The sequence below is a fragment of the Balearica regulorum genome, chromosome 8 (assembly GCF_011004875.1).
Source record: "Balearica regulorum gibbericeps isolate bBalReg1 chromosome 8, bBalReg1.pri, whole genome shotgun sequence".
NCBI classification, from domain to species: domain Eukaryota; kingdom Metazoa; phylum Chordata; class Aves; order Gruiformes; family Gruidae; genus Balearica; species Balearica regulorum.
In genome coordinates this window covers 32,607,109-32,625,985 of record NC_046191.1, presented here as the reverse complement: position 1 = coordinate 32,625,985, position 18,877 = coordinate 32,607,109, and the positions used below count along the sequence as shown (strand labels likewise).

At 42.4% G+C, this 18,877-nt stretch overlaps 2 protein-coding genes across 3 annotated transcripts in view; both read left to right on the top strand.

Annotated features, from left to right (window-relative positions):
• NIBAN1 (niban apoptosis regulator 1) overlaps positions 1–15,706 on the top strand; it is an 87,594-nt gene extending 71,888 nt beyond the window's left edge. For both annotated transcript variants that reach the window (XM_075760540.1, XM_075760541.1), the window contains exons 7-14: positions 2,832–2,936; positions 3,031–3,193; positions 4,167–4,354; positions 4,511–4,672; positions 7,556–7,666; positions 8,250–8,357; positions 10,215–10,326; positions 11,288–15,706. In XM_075760540.1, coding sequence (XP_075616655.1) covers positions 2,832–2,936; positions 3,031–3,193; positions 4,167–4,354; positions 4,511–4,672; positions 7,556–7,666; positions 8,250–8,357; positions 10,215–10,326; positions 11,288–13,005 — 2,667 coding nt within the window. In that variant the 3' untranslated portion in view covers positions 13,006–15,706. The remainder of the gene's footprint in view (positions 1–2,831; positions 2,937–3,030; positions 3,194–4,166; positions 4,355–4,510; positions 4,673–7,555; positions 7,667–8,249; positions 8,358–10,214; positions 10,327–11,287) is intronic.
• Positions 15,707–16,204: 498 nt separating this feature from the next.
• The window catches only part of EDEM3 (ER degradation enhancing alpha-mannosidase like protein 3), a 29,114-nt gene continuing 26,441 nt past the window's right edge, over positions 16,205–18,877 (top strand). The window contains exons 1-2 of the mRNA XM_075760548.1: positions 16,205–16,523; positions 18,606–18,651. Of these exons, the coding sequence (XP_075616663.1) occupies positions 16,363–16,523; positions 18,606–18,651 (207 nt within the window). The 5' untranslated portion in view covers positions 16,205–16,362. The remainder of the gene's footprint in view (positions 16,524–18,605; positions 18,652–18,877) is intronic.

Genomic DNA, 18,877 nt, shown 5'->3' with positions numbered 1-18,877 from the left:
GCAGGATATCCACTGCACTTCAAGGCTTTCAGGAGGCTGTGGGCAACCTCATCTGTGCTGTGCAGTTGGGAGAGATAAAGCCTTGAGGAAAGGGTTATGTGCCGTTCTGTACGGCACGTGCACGATAGTATCACTTCATAAACTGGCAGCTGTGCAGCTGTAACTGTGCGCCAGTACAAACATACCTGGGCAAGATCTACGAACAGAAAACGAACGTGTCCAGAAATAAAAGATGTCACTCCCTCTTCTGAATCATGAGGATGAGTAATGACTGAACCAAATACAGGACTGAGCTCTTTAGTTCAAAATCGAGACACTTTAAGTAGAGAAATTCAAGAATCCAACGTATATCCCCAGCACTGATAGGTGCCTCTGTAGGAAATGTGTTCAGAGGCCTAAGATCACAAAGAACTAGAAATAGGCAGGTTTCGCGATGAGCTGCTTCCCTCTGCTTGCATAGGTTGCCTCCTTGGCCAACAGTAAGAGGAAAGCACAGGAGAGACCTCTTGCAGCTTTCTCAGGCCAGAGATACAATGTCCATAAATAAAAAAATGTAGAGGAAAGCCTAGATTCTCCAAATCAGATGCGTGCCTGTAACTCTGTGTATTTATTGCCAATCTGAGTGGGATTGGCAAGGAAGAAGTGGTAGTTCAAATCTAGGCAGAGGAGGTACAAAGCCTGACAGAGTGGGTAGTTCTGGAGAAGGCTTCTGAAATGGGCACCAGTGAATGAAACCAGGAATCTGTCTCACACCGTTTCATTCTTTCTGTATTGAAGAAGCCAGACTTTGACGCTGCTTCTGTACAAAGTTGGGTGACGCTATCAAGAGAACCACAGAATCAGAGAACAGTTTAGTTAAAAGAGGATCTCTGGAGGTTCTCTGGCCCAGTTCCCCACTCAGAGCAGAACCAACTTTAAGGGCTTTGTGCAGTTGAGTTCTGAAGATACCCAAGGTTGGAGATTGCATGACTGGTTCCCATGACTGCCCGCGTGGTGAAAAATATTTCGTAGTACCTGATTGCTATTTCCCTTGTTGCTTCTTTAACCATCACCTTTCTTCCCTGTGCATTTCCAAGAACCGTCTGGCTATGTAGTTGTAGACAGCAATAAGGTCTCCCCTGAGCCTCATCTTCTTAAGGCTGAGCAAACCCAGTTCCCTCCGCCTCTCCTCACGTGTCATGTGCTCAATCCCCTGATCATCATGGTGGCCCCAAACTGGACACCGCTCCGGATGTGGTCTGACAAGTGCTGAATAGAGGGGAACATTCTCCTCCCTTGACCTGCTGTTGCCCTTTGTTGTGAGGGCACCCTGCAGACCCACGCTGAATTTCTTGTCCACCCCAAGTCCTTTTCTGCAAAATTGCTTTCCAGCCAGTTGTCACCAGCCTATACTGGTGCACATGATTGTTCCATCCCAGATGTTGGACTATGCATTTGCTTTTGCTGAACTTCATGAGGTTTTTGTCCACCCATTTCTTCAGCCCATCTAGGTCCTTCTCAATAGCAGCCTTGCTTGCCAACGTATTGACCACTCCCCCAAATTGGTATCATCTGTTTTCCCAGTCCGATGGCTTTTCTTTCTAATTGGAACCATCTGCAAGACCGAATTGCCAGTTAGATGCTGGGATCAGAGAGGGTGATACATCTCTTCTACAACCACTGAACCTTGTTTCAAAGTGAAAACGGTCTTGAGGGAGAAAAGTGCTTGGTGTCAATTTAGGAAAATACAGCAATGATAGACTGACAATATAGTCACAGAAATCATCAAAAAATGGGGCAATGATACCTTTTCCTCAGTTTTCCTACATTCCATCACAAACACTTGATGTGTAGAAGTCCCTTTGACACTTTTCTTCCCCTTGCCTTTCTTCTGTGGTGCACCTTTGTCGCAGAATATCTTCTTAGGTTATATATTTCTTACGGTTTTTGTTCAAGAATCTGGAGGTGTTGGGAGGAGACTTTAACATATACGAATTCTACAGTGTGAAAGTTCTACTGGTTTTCAACCAGTATAGTTGTCTTTTAGTGACAAAAGAAATTGCTTGAAAAGTTTTTCACAAACTCCAACAGCTATATATTTTATCCCTTTTGCCTCAGGATTTGCCTGGAGCTAATGAATCTTTTGGATTATGTTAAACATTTTTGAAAAAAATATAGTAAAATACAATAGAATTATTTGATGCACAGATTACCCACGTTTCTGGGTTCCATTTCCTATATCCTGTTTTTCCTGGGATCTCCTTTTCTGGTTTGAATTGTGGAGTTGGTGTTCACCCAAAAAAGTGCTAGAGATCCACATTGGTACAGTCATAGATTTCTTTTTTTGGCCAGTTATCTTCCTGTTAGAAGCATCCTTTGCCTGATGACTCTCTAGAACTGTTTCTTCTTGATGATCCCTCCTCTGGGAGGGTGCGGGTGTCGCAAAACAAAGTCAGTTTGGGGAAGCAGCAGTCAGTAAACCAACTTTTCAAATGTTTTTGATCTGGTTGCTCAGTTGATATCAATCACTTTAGGTCCATTGATTTTCACGTGGAAATTTCATACAAGAAATTCATTCAATTTAACGAGAATCTTAGTTCAGCATGTTAGTTCATCTGTTGTCAATTCTTGCATGGTCCCTCTAAGTCTTTCAGTGAAAAATGCTTCAGATATAGATAAAATGCATGGAGCTTCCCTCAGGCACACCTAATATTTTAAATGCAGTCCTCCTGGCGACCTGGGACAGCAAGACATTGTATATTTGGGGTTGCTTGTGTTCGCACATCTGACTGCTCAGTTTTCAGATGAAGAACAGTGTATGAACATGTCATTTTCATCTTCTGACCATATAGATCTTGAGCAACCTTGTGATGGAGGAACTCCTGCCTAACCTTCAGACAATGATCCTGCCCAAAATGAAAGGAAAGAGGAACGACAGGAAGCGGGCCTGGTTTGGTGTAAGTACTGATCTTTGCAGAGTAGTTGTTTCTCATAGCAGTTGTCTGTGTGTGCTGATCCTGATCTATGCTTCTTAATGTAATTTGGGTTTAGATCGTAGAGGAAACTTACGGCTTAGTCCAGCAGCAGGTATCAGAAGGATTGAGTACCTTGAAAGACGAATGCAGAGATTTTGCAAAAACTCTGGAAGGAACCATTCGCTCAGACATGGATCAGATTCTGAACTCCAAGAACTTCTTAGCTGGAAAAATCAAAGGTTAGTGGAGGAACAGCTGTGTTTTGGAGCAATTTTTTTCACGTTTCCCATTGTGTTGCTCAAATTACCAGATGCTGTTGTTTTGAAATCCTCATGTGTTTTGAAAAATCCAACCAGAGACAGTAGTTTTCAGAAAACAAATGCTTTGAGCCTCTGCTGCCTTTGATGGGAACTGATACCTGTGGCTGCTGTGTCTGAAAACACCAACTCTTCTGAAGTTGGAGCTAGAGCTGACAGTTTTGAGTGTCCTGATTAGAGTTGCTCATTCAGCTTTCATTTTCACTTGGGCTGAATGTAATGAAGCTACAGGTCACATGAGCATAATTAAAAATGTAGTGGGTTTGACCTGATGTCTAGGGATGCGCCACAAAATCAGGTTCTGGTTATGTGACAAATTCATAGGCTACCAAAGAATACGTAATGCAAAGGACTTCTTAGGTGGTTTTAAACTAATGTGAAGTAATTATAATTTTGCTATGAATATAAAAATGAGCATAAAAAGCAGGCAAAACATAGCTGATGTTGCTTAACCTAGCAAATAAATCAGTAGCTGATAATTTAGGAGCTGTTTTGAGAAAACTCAGGATGTTCTGTTGATGTTCTCATATACCAGATGAGGATGCTTTCGGTGAACTGTAGAGTACCAAGTTTGGATAACTCCGTATAGTCAGGGTGGCCACGCTCGGTGCAAACCTCCCTGTATGTATCAGTACTGACAGCTGCCCTTCCCTCTGCTCTCGCAGTGCCCTGAAGCTGCTGGCGTTCGGTTAGGTGGGGCATGGGAAAAGATGGTTCGTTGTCACTCATAAAACTATAAACTCTCCTTTCATCACCCTCATCATCTTCACAGAGGTGTGACTCCAGGGGAAAATATGGAGTCGTTTAATTCATGGTAAAGTAGATCAGATGATTACTTTTTTCACTATATCTCTTAGTAGCCTAAATACAACCATTGTATTGTCTGGCACTCCAGCCACTGTTTCTGAGCCTGCCCAGAAGTGCTGCATGGAAAATATCCAGCCATTTCTCGCATCCATATTGGAGGAGCTCATGGGTCCGGTGAGTTCTGGATTCACTGAAGTCCGCTCACTTTTTGATAAAGAAGTTAATGAAATCATCCAGGACTTCCAGAAGACAAATGACATCACGAAGCTAAAGGAGGTAAGACAAAAATGTTCTGTCACTTAGATAGCCTCACGGTATTTGTGCTGCTAAAGTGTAGATATCAGAATTTTTTTTAGGGCCACTGTTACGTTCTCTATTAAAAATTCATCTCTGCTTTCTCTCAAAACCTGTTCTTCCTCCACTGGAATGCAGAATGTGGATCAGCTGATGAACCTACCATTCAACTCTGTGAAAATGGAGCCCTGCTATCTGAAAGTGAACCTCCTCCAGGAGCTCCTTCAGGACCTCAAGAGTCGCTTCAAGGTCTATCACATTGATTTTGTGATTCAGAGGACTCAGAACTTCATGCAAGAGGTACTGTAAGATCCAGTTTTTCCCCCCTGCGAGAACAGGTTATGTTTGTCCTTCTAATCTGCTTCAAAGTAATCTTGATAAAAAGCTGCACAAGAGTTCCAGAATATATCTCAGTCAAAGTACAAGTAACAAAACCTAAGAAAATCACAGTTAGAAGCTGTTTCACATTTATATTTGTGAGGTTGCATGCGTATGAGTCTTTCAGTAAGGCACAACAATTTTGGATGGATCATCTCTTCGCCTGAACCTTGACATTCTGACTTCTCATTGTCTCAGCGCCTGAGAAAGTTGTGCTTGTACCAGCGAGGGGGCTAAAATCTACCTGATTTCTATTCTCAAGGATTGATTTTTCAAGAAAGATCTGAAACATATTTTACCAAAATGGAATGTCTCATCCTTGGTAGTTTATTATCTCATGAATATAAAGTAAGGCAATTAATGTTAGAAACTGGCAATTACTTGGACACAGATGATGTCTCAGGAGGTAGCTGCATGTAGGTGCTTTAGTCAACTTCACTTCTCACGGGAATGATTGAAGTGACTGCATGATTGCAGATGAAAAAGGAACTCCACCTTTTTTTCCCCTCTAGTGTGTATTGGTATAGGCTATAATTTTGCTTTGCTTTTATTTCTTCTGGATTCCTGGCCAGAAACCTACTAGGAGCTGGCCAGCAGACTTCTTTCCATTGCCAGATCACAAGGCAGATTTGGCCTTGTAGTTCTGTGTTGAATCCTGTGATTTTAATCCGTAGTTGAGCAACTAAATGATCTAGTTGGTAATCTTGTGAAATGGAGCTGGTCCAGTTCTGTGGAGTGAGAGTTATGAATATGGAAAGCGAGTCTCTAGCACAGTGCTGGGATAGGGTTTTCCTAAAAGCAGCTCTTCCAAGTACAGCCATGATCAGCAGCCAAAGAATTATTCAGAAATAAAATTCTGATTTCATGTCTGGGTCTTTCAGGGGGACCATTCCAAAATGCTGCCAAATAAAATGTCTTTCAGTAAGTGAAGACCATGAGTCAAGACAAAGAAGTAGACCGAAAATATATCCCATACAAACCAAGTGGTTGTTGTTTGGGGGTTTTTTTCTGAACAGAATATGAGTTAAAATTCACAATAAATAAGATAAATCAAAGCACAAGTTGTTCTAAAAGTGCTGTTATTGCTTCTCTCTCTTTAAAAGGCTGGTATCTAAAAATGCTGTTATTGCTTCTCTCTCTTTAAAAGGCTGGTATTTTTCTCATAAAAATAGTAAGCAGTTTCAGTTTGTGTCCATGGACATCTATTTTATTAACGAGTAAGGTCAGACATGTCTATGCTCGTGTGGTCTTAACGTAAAAGAAGCATTGGGCTTAACGCGGGTGGAGGCAGGAGCAGGATGCCTTGGCTTGGGAGCTTGGCATCCTCTAGTGGCCACTGTTAGGAAATTTGGGAGCACAGTGCTCAACTGGCGTCAATAAAGCAGCTTGAGTGACTTCACCAGAACTACGCCAACTTATGATTTGCTTCAAATAAAAATGGAAATAAAAAGTGAGTAGTTCATCCTTTAATTAGCCTCAGACTTAACTCTGCACAGATCCTGTCTCGTTCTTGTATCCAAGGTCTTGCAGTGCATGAGCCTTCGCTGTGCAGCCTTCTGATGCACGCACGCGTTGAGTAAACCTCCATCGTCTCCATTTCCATTTATAAATACAGTCTGTATTGTCCAATCCTACATTATCCGCAAAGTCAGTTATAAAAATCGGCCTTCGACATTTGTCACTGCGTATTTTCGTTGGTGAAAATATTACCAGCCAGGGAGGAATTAAAAGCGTGTCTTATCCCTAAGTACGTACATATTCCTTTACAAACTACAAGAAGTCCTCTATAGGATTTGGCTGTCTACGTATATCGGCTGGGATGGTCCCATGTGATGTAAAGGAAGAGCCGGCCATGTGGACGGGTTCTCTGTGGATGTCCCTATGCCTCCACAATGAGAATATAGTAAAATCTGAATGGAAATACGTAGCTAAAAAAGACAAAACTTCATTAAGTAGACATAATAACTGCTTGCAGAACTGTTTTTTTCTGAAATACCTTTTCAGAGTAGGGGGTTTAATATTTTTAATGAATCTCTGGATAACCTGAAAATACGGCAAATGCCAGTCTAACACAATTCTGTGAGAAATTATTGCACTCTGTGATTTTTGCTGATAATTATTTGTATGAGAAGGAAAGCTACTGATTAATTACTTTTTAAAAAAATATCTGCAGTATTAATGAGTAAGACCATTAGAATCTGATAGGAGTCAATTCTTATTAGGGATAATGAGTTTTGTCTGTGGCCTTTATATACAGGTGATCGATTCTACTTTTAGCCTTTGTCACCATCAGTTTGGATGGCGACGTGAGATTAAATCTATACAAGAAAGCTATGATAGCATAATAACGATACCAAGCCTTACTTTTCTTTATTTGTTGCAACATTTCTGTGCATGTTAGCCTTCAGAGGACTGAAATACAGCAGAAAATTTTTGGACAATAGAAATGAATCTACTCCGAGTAAGTTTGCTGGTATAACTGTTTAGTTACATTAGCAGACTTCCTAGTATTGACCTGTCTGTAAACTCAAGATAGAAGTTGAGGTAGTTTTATTTTCTTATTCTCTTGCATTAGGTAATCTTCTTTTTGGTTTCCCCTTCCAAAACTGTTGCAGTCTAAACTAAAGAAGGCTTTTCTTCTATTTCCACAATCATTTAAAGTACCTGAAATATTTATTGATTTTAGGCCTGTTATTCTTTCTCTGTTTCACCTTCTCAAAAATACAATTTAAGTTAACGGTTACATTTATCATGCTTCTTTACGTTACTGGTCTTTAACAGATTTTTTTAATTATTATTTTTTAGCTGATGGAAAATGCAGTTTATACTTTTGAGCAGTTGTTCTCTCCAAGTCGCCAGGCAGACTCAGCGAAAGTTGCAACAACCATGGAAAAAGTCAAGCTGAGAGTACTGAAGGTAAGTATGATGTTGCAGCATTTGCATAGGAAGACATTGGGTTCTGCCTTTTTGGAAACGGAGAATATATTTTATGTGAATTTATCTCAATATTTGAAAGAAGTTATTTCTTACCATTCAAGAAAGCTGCTCATTTGGGGAGGTAAAATGTAGTTCTGGGCAGACAGTTGTAAAAGTGTTTATGTGTGTAGCCCTTTTAACTGCAATTAAATCAGCTGAAGATGATGATGTGGATCTGGGTATATAATTTCATATTAGCTTTCTAATTAGCCTGCCCCTGCAATTCATTACCCTCTGAAGAGGCAGTGCTGAAATACCTGGAGACTGCAATCAGGGGGCCATTTCTAGCCTAGGTGGGAAAAAATGAAGGGAAAAAGAATCCAGAAAACCAGATTTTAGAGAATTTTTGTAAAAGCTGGAATAACCTGCATGGGAAATCAAACCCTTGAGTGCGCCCGTGATGTGGTAGCCTTTGGGATTCACCCGTCACCAGTTACAGGTTAACAAGAACCAGTTCTTCCTCTGAGTGATTAATAACGCCAGACACGTTTGGGCTTGTTTCTCTTTTTGTCTGTTTTGACAGCAATATGACTACGACAGCAGCACTATCCGGAAGAAGATATTTCAAGAAGCACTGGTACAGATTACTTTGCCCACAATGCAAAAGACGCTGGCTTCAATGTGCAAACCAGTAGGTTTCTGTGATTAAAAAAAAAATAAATTAAAAAAATAAAAGGCAGGGAAGGATTAACACCTTGGCAGTGAATCCTCAACTCTGTATAGCTGTTTTCTCACAGGGAGTCATGCAGGTTGGCTGCCTGCTCGGCCAAATGACGCTTTCATTTGCCAGTTCGTGGACTGGGTAGACATGGAGCATAAAGAAGATTTCAGGAAACAGGGAAACTGTGTATACAGTTTGCTTTCTCAAAGATAGTTGCAGACCTTTGCCCATCCCCATTTCATTTCTTCCCTAGAGATCTGAAGTCCCCTCAAACTGGACTTCTCTTGACAGCTGTGATTGTAGGTTTTCAGCTTGTCCGTGTGTTCAGCAGCCCTGCTGCATGCTGAAATGCCATTTGTGGGGAGGGCACTTTCCTCTTCAGCAGCACCCTGAGGCACGGCTGTGACCACAGATGGCCTCTGCTGACGACCTCCTTCAAAGCCAAATGCCTGCTTGGGCAGCAGGAGCAGCAAGCAGGCAGGCCATGTGCTCGCTTTCCGTGATTTTAAATGGAAGTAATTGTGTCAGCAATCAGGGAACAAACATACAGAGACAATCTCTGTTGCCCTTAATCATAGAGGTAGGTTAGTACTCAGCAAATGCGGCTACCAGAGTTTCGTGGAGATGCTATCAGTGCAGCTACATCAGGGGCCAGTTGGAATGCTGTTCAGCGTGGCTGAAAAGAAGTAGTCTTCACCCTCCTTGAAGCCCATGCATATATATCCTCTTGCCTTTGCACTGCACCTGCTGAGAGATGAGTGGCCCAAGCCATCCCGGCCTCTCTGCCCTTGAGTTCCCCTTGATGTTCATCAGTTCCCAGAGGCTGTAAGCTCTTGTCCACGGTGTCGTGCTCTTGCTGATCCTCTCCAGCTTGTTTCAGTTTCAAAACCAAGTTTAAAACCAAGTGTTTTGCCTAGTTATGCTTGCAAGTCTTTGAGTATGGATTGTTAGAACTTAAAACTTTCAAAAATATATTTAAAATCACTCTCTTCTGTATGTCATTCTATTTTCTTTACTATCCCAAAAACAATAGTTTCTTTGTAGAGTGTCAACAGTGCCTCCAAGACATGGTGTCTGCACACAGGGGCAAGGATTTCATCACCTTAAATATGTATAGAGAGGGCGAGTCCCACATTATGTCTCTGTCATACAAGACAGAGGAAGTAGTCATGGTGCAAACTTCCCACGAGCCCTTTCTGTTTAATTTCCTACAAGCATTTTGGTTTGTGCCTCTGCAGAAAGGAGCAGCCAGCTGTAGAAGCAAATGCGTGGCACAGGTGACATGCCCAGTCAAGTCTTCACCTTCTACTTGAAGATGTTTGTCTGTAGGCACCTTGTCTAGAAGTGGGCAGAGGTCACTTAATTTACTTTTTATAGACCACGAAACAGCTGCCTCGTGATAATGACTCAATTATTGTCTAGACAGTCTATTGCATATAAATCAGTAAGCAAAAAATGTTACACACCTATTGTAAAACCAAAACCAAACCTTGTATCTCCCATGCTCACCTTGTCCGTGCCTCCTTGGACAAACAGTGAGTGAGGCATTTCCTCACCAGCTATTTATTTCAGAACTGTTTATTATAGTGCAGATGGCAATGATCTATAGTGCTTTTAAATGTAGTTGCAGTGCAAGAACACTTTCATAAATGCATAAGAAATTGTGAACATACATCGTTCGTTTAGTCACAGTTCAAAGTTTCCCTCAAGAGCCTGGAAGGAGCATTGCAAGACCTGCTAGATGGCACCTCCAAGGTGTTCTGTTAAAGCATGATTCTCAGAATCTCTCATCTTTATAATCTGTTCCTTTCTTCTCTGTCTGCACAGGAGCTGCAGAAATACGAGCAGTTCATTTTTGCTGATTACACTAGCGTGATCCAAGTAGAGAATGTGTATGAAGAGATTTTGTATCAGACACTGCTTGAAGAAACCCTGAAAGGTGAGAACATTTTTGAGGTGACAGTAATTACATTTTGGCCGTTGGCCAGTGAGCTCTTCCTTCAGAGCTTCCTGGAGCCCTAACCTGGCTGTTTCAGACCCAGGTCCCACTTTTCTGAAGACTGGTGGTTATGATGCTACAGCGTTTGGATTCTGCTCACTAAAGATGTGTCGCAAGTCCTAAAATCTGAATTGTGGGGCAACTTTACTAAACCTGGGAAACTCAGAGTGATAGCTTGGCGCAAGCCTATTTATTTCTAACAAAATGTAATTATACCAACTTCATTTTATCTTGATTCTCTGGGCCAAGGAGTGACATGATGCTCTTATTTGCAAAGATTTGGTGATACCTAATGGCAGCAAAAATGAATTTCCGCAAAATAAATGTACTGCTGGATGTGGTTTCCAGTACATCACTGATGGCAGTGCAGCACACCCTGCAGATCCCTCTGCTTTCGTGTCAGAAGACGAAACTATTCTTGATGGCATATATAGATATATAAAATACTTGTATCTCTCTGGATCTGTCTGTCTATACCCTAGATAAAAGACAAGCATCTGTATTGCACAGTAAGTTTTAATAGCTTCTTTTTGGCACTCCTGTTCAAAAATATCAGTGTAATAATTAATGTATCAGTATAATAATTAATGCGCACACTTTTATTAATATATTCAGTGTAAATACTTGTGCATTGAAACACGACCTTTGTGCATTGTGAGTCCTCTGGTAGTTTTCCATTACAGCAATGCTTAGGTCAATATTGAAGTTCCATTATTCAAAACAGAGAAAATCCCCACCCCCAAAAAAAGAAACGTAAACTAAAAGCAAGTTGAAAATGAAAATGAACTGGTGTTTGTAATATCAAAATGTACAACATTAGAAACTCAGGAAAACACTGTACCTTCTTTGATGTACCTCTGCCAGTCTTTCCAAAACAGTTTGATCTTTCTGTTTGATTTAGTGATAAAAGAAGCTGCCATTATGAAGAAGCACAACCTCTTTGAAGATAACTTGAATTTGCCCTGTGAAAGCGTGTCCAGCTTAACGGACTTGAAGACGCCTTCAGGATCGGCACAAACCACTCCTGCGAAGAAGCCTTCCACCGCCCGAGCCGAGATGTCAGACACTGAAACTCAAAGTGACGAAACACTCATCGTGACGGAAAAAATTTCTTGGGAGAAGGACACTGATGATAGAAAGTCATCAGACAAAGAGGCGGTCGCTTCTGTTAATACGGCTGGTGATCAGGCAAGCAAAAGTGAAGAAGTGGTTACAGACATTGGCGAAAGACGAGAGTCCCTTCCAGCCAGTCTTACAAAACTAGAAGTTGCAAAGGAAAAAAGCGCTTTGGAGCATGAAGACATGATGAAAGCAGAGTATGTAGTGAACACTGAGAAAGAGCTTAAGACACAACAAGAAGCTGTGGAGGAAAAAGTAGCTCTTGGGACTGAAACTGCAGTGAAAGATTTTGAAGCCAGCCCTAAAAAAGAACTTAAGGTACCTGAAGGAGCAGTGGAGGAAAAGGTAGCTTCTGAGAATCAAACAGCAATGGATGCTGCATTCGTCAGTGGCACTGAAAAAGAAAGCAAAGCACAGGAAGAAGTTGCTGAGATAAAGCTGACCTCCCCACATGATGAGGTAGCAGAAGCAGAGATTTTAGGGAATGCTGAAAAGAAAATCAAGGTAGAAAAAGAATTATCTCAGAGTGAAAATGCGGTAGGAACAGGGTTTGAAGATGATAGTAAAAAAGAAAGCAGTGACCAAGGAGCAAGTACTGAGACAAGGGTTATTTCCCAGGATGAAAACACAGGGAGAGGAGGGGATGAGGATAATCCTGAAAAAGAAAGCAAGTCAGAAGAAAAGAGTTGTAAATGCCCTGACGATGTGAACGAGATAAGGAGTTTGCTGATGGTAACAGTTGAGATACCAGCAGATACGCCAGCTGAGAACATAAAGGAGGTTTGTGAAGGTGAGATATTAAAGTTGCAAGAGCACAATAAAGGGAACGATGAGATGAGCAAAATGGCTGCGGCAGAAATACAAGTGACCCAGACGATGACGAATAAAGACACAGCAGAATGCACGGAGTTCAAGGAGGACAGACCATCTTTGTATAGTTTGGGGACAGATGGTATGAATTTAGTGAACGTGTCAGAGGGGGCCCGCAATGTGGCACAAGCGGAATGGCTGGTGGAAAGCTCAGATACGCCTCAGGAGGCAAAGGCAGAGGGGGAGATCAAGCAAAGCGTTTGGTACGCAGGTGTGGGAAGCTGCGGCGCTGATACATTGCAGCCGGAGGAACACGCTGAAAACGTGTCCGAAGGCAAACGATTAGATGGGGAGGAAGGAGGAGCGGGGAAGAGCCATGCCGTTCCAGTGGAGGTAGGGACTGAGAGCTTTTTTCATAGTCGTGCTGAAAATGCAGACACAAGGCAAGTGCCCATTTTGGATACAGAAAACCCAGGAACAGGACTGCTAGATGTGCCGGTTTCTTTGGTGCCAGAGCAGGGCGAGGTTAGCGCCGGAGAGGTCACAGCAGATACAGAGGCTGGTGAGGGTGAAGGGAAGCCAGAAGATGAATCACCTTCACACACGGAAATAAAAAGCACAGAAGTAAAAGATACGTTCACAGAAGAAAATAGAGAAGATAGTTATGCACAGCAAAACTCTGAAGAGTAAGAAGCATTTTTCAGCCCAGCCCTGCAGGAATTATTTACTCCAGTAATCCCTGTTTAATTGAGAATACTTCATTGCATCGGGGCTAGAGGAAATGGGCTTTGTTGAGGTATTAGCAGCTCTTGCAGTTTTAGCACCGATCCCATCCTGTGTGATCGGTGGTAGGTTTCTTTTTGGTTAAAGCCCTCACTGTTTAAATCTAGGTTACTCTTGGGGAACCTCATCTTTCACTTAAAATTTGCTACCTTTTATGGTTATAGAAAAAAATCTGAAAATGTGACCACCGAATGCTTCAAAAGCAACTTACCCCCAACTATAAAGTTATTTTAACAACTTAACCGCTCTTAGGTGTTTTAGCAGGGGAGTAGCTCATGATTTTTCAATACATGGATTTGACAAGTACTGCTATGATTCTAAGGTGGTTGGTACATACATTGCTATTCGAGGACGCTTTTAGTATTTGCATGCAGTATACGTGAAATACATAAAACTTTTAGTAGTTAAACAGAACCAAATAGTTAATTTAGTAGGTTGCTCAAAAGCCACACTCTATGCAAACTCTGCAAACTGATCATTTAATTATTTCAAAGTTTTGACGGATATTAAAGACAAGCAAGTGTTCTGATTTTTTTTTTTTTCTCTTATTGCTGTATTTAAAATGGGAAAAATATGGGAGCAGGTTTCTCAGTCCCACTCTGCACTTATGGGTTATTTAGCCTTTCAGAGCACTTTATGGCTATTTTATTTTGTTTTATTTTATGGAAGGGAAAGATGAGAGTGTTTACAATAACTATAACCATTAGGCAGCATCTTTCTGTTTTATTTCCCACCATAAAATATATTCACTTACGGCTATCTAATACAGAATATTAAGAGTCCTGCCATTCCCATTCTTACTGAATTACCCAGTTCTGTAGGCCTTTTAGGTGCAGAAATTATGTAAATAAATTGCAATAATTGTGAAATATCATAATCATTGCATATAATTTCTAATACAGATGTTAAGTGAAACAAAAAGCAGCCAAAGGTTATTCACATGTGCTTAGGTTTTGGAGGGCAGAATCACACTTCAAAAGCAGTTACTAAAATGAGAACTATTGCTTTCATAGCTGGCATATTATCGTCCATATCAAATCATGATCTATGCACAAAGTTGCTTATATGCATTATTTGCATGCACAATTTACTGACTGTGCACAGAAAAGCTTGCAAATGAAAAGAGTATTTTAATAAATTGGGCTTTAGAGCTCAAGACCTCACTTTAGAGGTCAGTTTAAGGCACCTTGAAAATTTGGCCTGGTGTTTCAGACTGTTTCTGAATAAATATAATCAGTACAGGACAGCAAAGATTAATAATAAATACAGTAAGGTCTGCAGGATTTACGCCCATGGGAAGAAATAACAAAGCCCCAAGAGCATAATACTTTTTGGCATTTAACTTCAACAAACTGTGCAAAGTCTGTTATTTAATGCTATCAAAATATGCTATAATACTAACAGAGAATTGACACTAGAGGAACAGGCAAATATTACTGCATAAGTAAGGAACGTTGTTGAGTAACTGGACCAACTGCAATGTCACTGTCGTAAAATAAATGCAACTCCTATTTATTCCAGAAGCCATATTGTGGTATGGAAACATTAAGGTCACAGATGTTTTCCTTGCAAAAGTACTTTGACTCGTTTCCTCCTTATATTTCATGCAAAAATGCTAATTTGTAAAGACACAAACCACTGTCAGCCAAATTTTTTACAAATCATTAGTTATTTCACTGTCAGCTACTTGGTTTTTGGAACTCATTAGCTATTTCTAGTTGGTACTGAACATTAAGTGACTTCAAATTTGTAACGTGCTTTACATTTACAGTTAAGCAGCAGCAGTCTTTTAGCCAAAATTAGGGGACATGACTGTTTTTTAATACAGTGTTTTGTACAAAAGAGGACTACAAGACAGCGACTCCGTGAAAAAGGCTGCAGTCTGCTACAAAAACTGTTTATGGCTAATATGAATTAGATATATCTATAAAGAAAGTATTTAGCATAAACATTTCCATCATAGTAACTTTTGAATTATTTCTGTGACAGGCTTAAATCTGGGTAAAATTTTCCTGTAATATTAAAGAATCGAGTTGTTGAATACAAATACGCTCAGCAGATTTGTTTTTCACAAGTAGGATGGGAAAGAACGGGGAAGATTTAGCCTGTACATCGCCTTGTTCTGCAGTTTCATTGAAGTTCCTCATGGCTAGGGGACTTACTTTTTGCCTTTGTGGAGGTTTTCTGTACATTCACATGTTTGCAAATGGATAGAGAGTAGCATTTTTCTTCTCTTTAATCAGAGTCAGGTAGAGGTGACAGCAGTTTGGATGTCAGCAATCTGCAAGGTTACGTTGGACCGCTGATGAAAAATAGTAATAATCCACTGAGTCGGTAATTTTTGTCGCTTTCTTGGAATTTCCTACACTTACCTGGAATGTATTATTTCTCTTGTAAACTAAGAACAATAATAAACCACCTTTCACCCCCCCCCGGAGGGCTGAGGGCTAGGAGCACCGCGGTGCCTTGAGGGGAGCGGGCCGGGGGATGTTACGCTGGTTTATTTCGTGGGGTTGCCCGTTTTAAAGGACAGGATATGAAACACATTGTATCTTGCTTGTAACTTTGTAAAAACGCTTGTCGTGAAAATAAAAGCTCTTCCCTTCCATCGCTGGGAGATTGGTTTTGTGTGTGTGTGTGATAATATAATTTGGGGGTTTCGCATGAAAAAAACGCAGTTCGAGCGGCTGCTGGAGGGCGAGTGAAGGAGGCGCTTGCCTTGCGCTCTCCCCGGCCGAAGGCTGCCTTTTCGGGCTCGCCTCGCCGCTTGCCGCCCGGCCGGAGCCGTCCCCCGGAGCTGGCCCTCGCCCCTCACCCCTCGCCTCAGGGAGCGCGAACTACAGATCCCGGCGGGCCCCCGCCCAGCCGCGGCAGCGGAGCGCCGGCCGGGCGCCGTGGTGCATGCCGGGAGTTGTAGTCCTACGGTATCGCGCATGCGCGCAGCTCTCCCCCCCCCCGCCCCTCCTTTTGTCCACGTCGCCCTCTCGCCTGGCGTGCCACTGCCGTCACGTGGCCCTACGCACCCTCCTGCCTCGCGGCGCTCCTGCCCCGCTCCTATTGGCTCGGCGGGACGGCGCGGTGCGAGGGCACCCGGAAGTGGCGGAGCGAGGCGGTTTCCTTGGCTACGCCACAGGAAAGCGGAGGGCCGGTCCCTTCCGCCTGCGCGTCGGCGCTGGGAGCCGCGGCCGCCGCGCCGTGAGGGGCGGGCAGCGGGCGGGATGGGCCGGAGCCGGGCCTAGCGGCAGCGGGCAGGCGGCCGCGGCCATGAGCGGAGCTGCGAGCTGCCAGTGGGGCGGCGGCGACCGGGGGCCCCGCTGGAGGAGGCCGTGGAAGCTCCTGGCCCTTGGCCTGCTCTCCGCCTCCTCAGTGCTTGCGGCCGCCCCAGGCGCCGGGGCCATGAGCAAGGAGGAGAAGCGTCGGTTGGGGTGAGCGCCGCCAAACCGGGCCGGGAGGGAAGGAAGTGGGGGTGAGGTGGCTTTGAGGTGCACCGGTGTCCCCTCGGAGGGCTGGGGCTGGGGGAGCCTCCCTACCCCCGGGGCTTCGGTTGGGCTTGGCGGGTGCGGGTGTGCCCCTCGCCCGGCGGTGCTCCGGGGACGTCTTTCCTGCCCCTTCGTCCCCCATCCCCTTCCCCCCCCCCTCTCCCCGAAGACCCTGCGAGATGCTTCGCATCTCGCAGGGTCTTCGGGGAGAGGGGGGGGAAAGGAAGGGGCATTCTTGAAGATTGCAGCCAGTGGTTGTGTGCAACTATGGGTAAAAGTGATCAAAGGTAAATCTAAATCTATAGTCAGTTGGTCTAATTATGGCTCTGCCTCTGGAGTGCTTGGGTGTCATAAAAAAGGTAAATGTTTACGTGTGTTCTTGCCTAGTTCCTGTCTATAAGGTAAACTGCTTTGCTCCCTCATGCAGGTACATGTAAGGAGCTGATTCTCTTTTAGTAGAGTTTTTAGTGGAAGGATGAAGACTGCAGTATAGGTGGTAATGTATTGCACTGCATGGAGTAGGATTTTTTTTTTTTTAGGCAAATAATGTAATCAAGCGTATCATTATCTTACTATATTACTGGGGCAGTTTCATCATCATTCTCTTTCTATCTACTGGTCAGTTGCACAGAATAATGATGTGAAAACTCTGCTGGAGAAACACTCTGGATGCTCTCATGGTTACTAATCGTTAGATATAAGTTGATATTTAACTCTGATGATGTTTACAGTCACTTAGGTTTTCCATCTTGGGTTCTCAGAGTTCTTTCTGTGTAAAAAGTTTTGTATATTTTATTCATGTGACTACAGGAGTTTAAATTTCATTCACCAATTGGTTTTAAATTTTTTACATTCATAACTTGCACTCACTGCATCGTCTGATGCCCCAGGCATATGCAAGTAATGGTTTGTATGTGGGGGCACCGAGCCTCGTCCTTTCTGCATAACGACAGGTAACCTGTGTATTTGTTTAATGACAAGGTCGTATCAGTCACAGAATTTCTTTCAGAAAATGCCCTGTAAATGCAAGTTGCGCGTAGAGAAATAAAAGTTTTAAGAAGCTTTCTGTATGCTACGTCACTGAAGAGCATTGCATGCTTAGTTCACCTGGACATGGCACTTGTGTGCCAAACCCTGGGGTTTTGTCTGCTGCAACGGATCCCAGAACTGCAAGCTGGATGTAGTCTGTGAAGTACCTGGAAAAAAAGCATCACACTGTGCTCTTTTGATGACTTAACGCATTTGATGAGTTAAAACTACTTCTTAAATTTCCAAGTCATTGAAGTAAATCATATATTTAGAATATAATTGTAGCGTTCTTGTCTCTTTTATGTTCCATCTTATCGGCAGAGATTGTGAATTATGTTGATGATAGCTTAGAAATTAGAGTGCTGTCTTGCGTTTTACAGGGCTCCTCGGTAAAACAGAAACGATTGGCAGTAGTGCTGTCTCTCAAAAAACTCACTGCTTTTTTATATAGTAGCAATTCTCACCTCAGCTGCTTTTCAAACATGTAAAAGAAATGTATCTACAAGGGATTTCTTTAGTATTTGCTTGCCAAGACCTCTAATGCAAGGAAGAGGTGTACCTCATAACTTATGGTCCTTTTCTGAACCATGGACAGGAATTTATGCTGTCAGTTGGTTTTGGTATTGGTGATTACAAGCAGAACATAATTCTGTTTTCCCTTTTTTTTTCTGAGCATGGGGTGTGTTCCATCTCTAGCTTTAATGTGTTGGTGACATCTACAGCTATTTAAGGGGAAGCACAGGGGCTTGGAAGAGATCCCCACATACTTACTTTTGTGTTAGGTGAAGAAACAGTCTTTCCTTTCTACAGTGAAGGAAAGTAGCTGAATTAGGAACAATTATTATGCTATATTTCATTTACATGGGTGGAGTGTGTTAGTAGAGAACCTGTTACTGATACACAGATAATAAAGTGTGATACATCTTGCTGTTCTAAGATGATGTGTTAAAGGGCATTGCGAGGCAGACCACTAATGCTTTTTCTTTTTTTCTTTTTCAGAAACCAAGTGCTAGAAATGTTTGATCATGCGTATAGCAATTATATGGTAAGTAAAATACCTGTTTGTTTATTTTTTTTGAGTTGTTATTGCTGACCTGGGAGAGAAAGCGACCTACAGTACATGATGTTCTAGAGAAACAGCAGGAGGTAGGTGCAAAAACAAAGCTAAAATAAATAAGAGCACCTGTATAGCCTTTAAAAAGAAACGAACAAATGCTACTTTCGGGAAGAGCAGTGTCAGGAGGGTTGTGATGGCTTTCAGAATGGTAGCT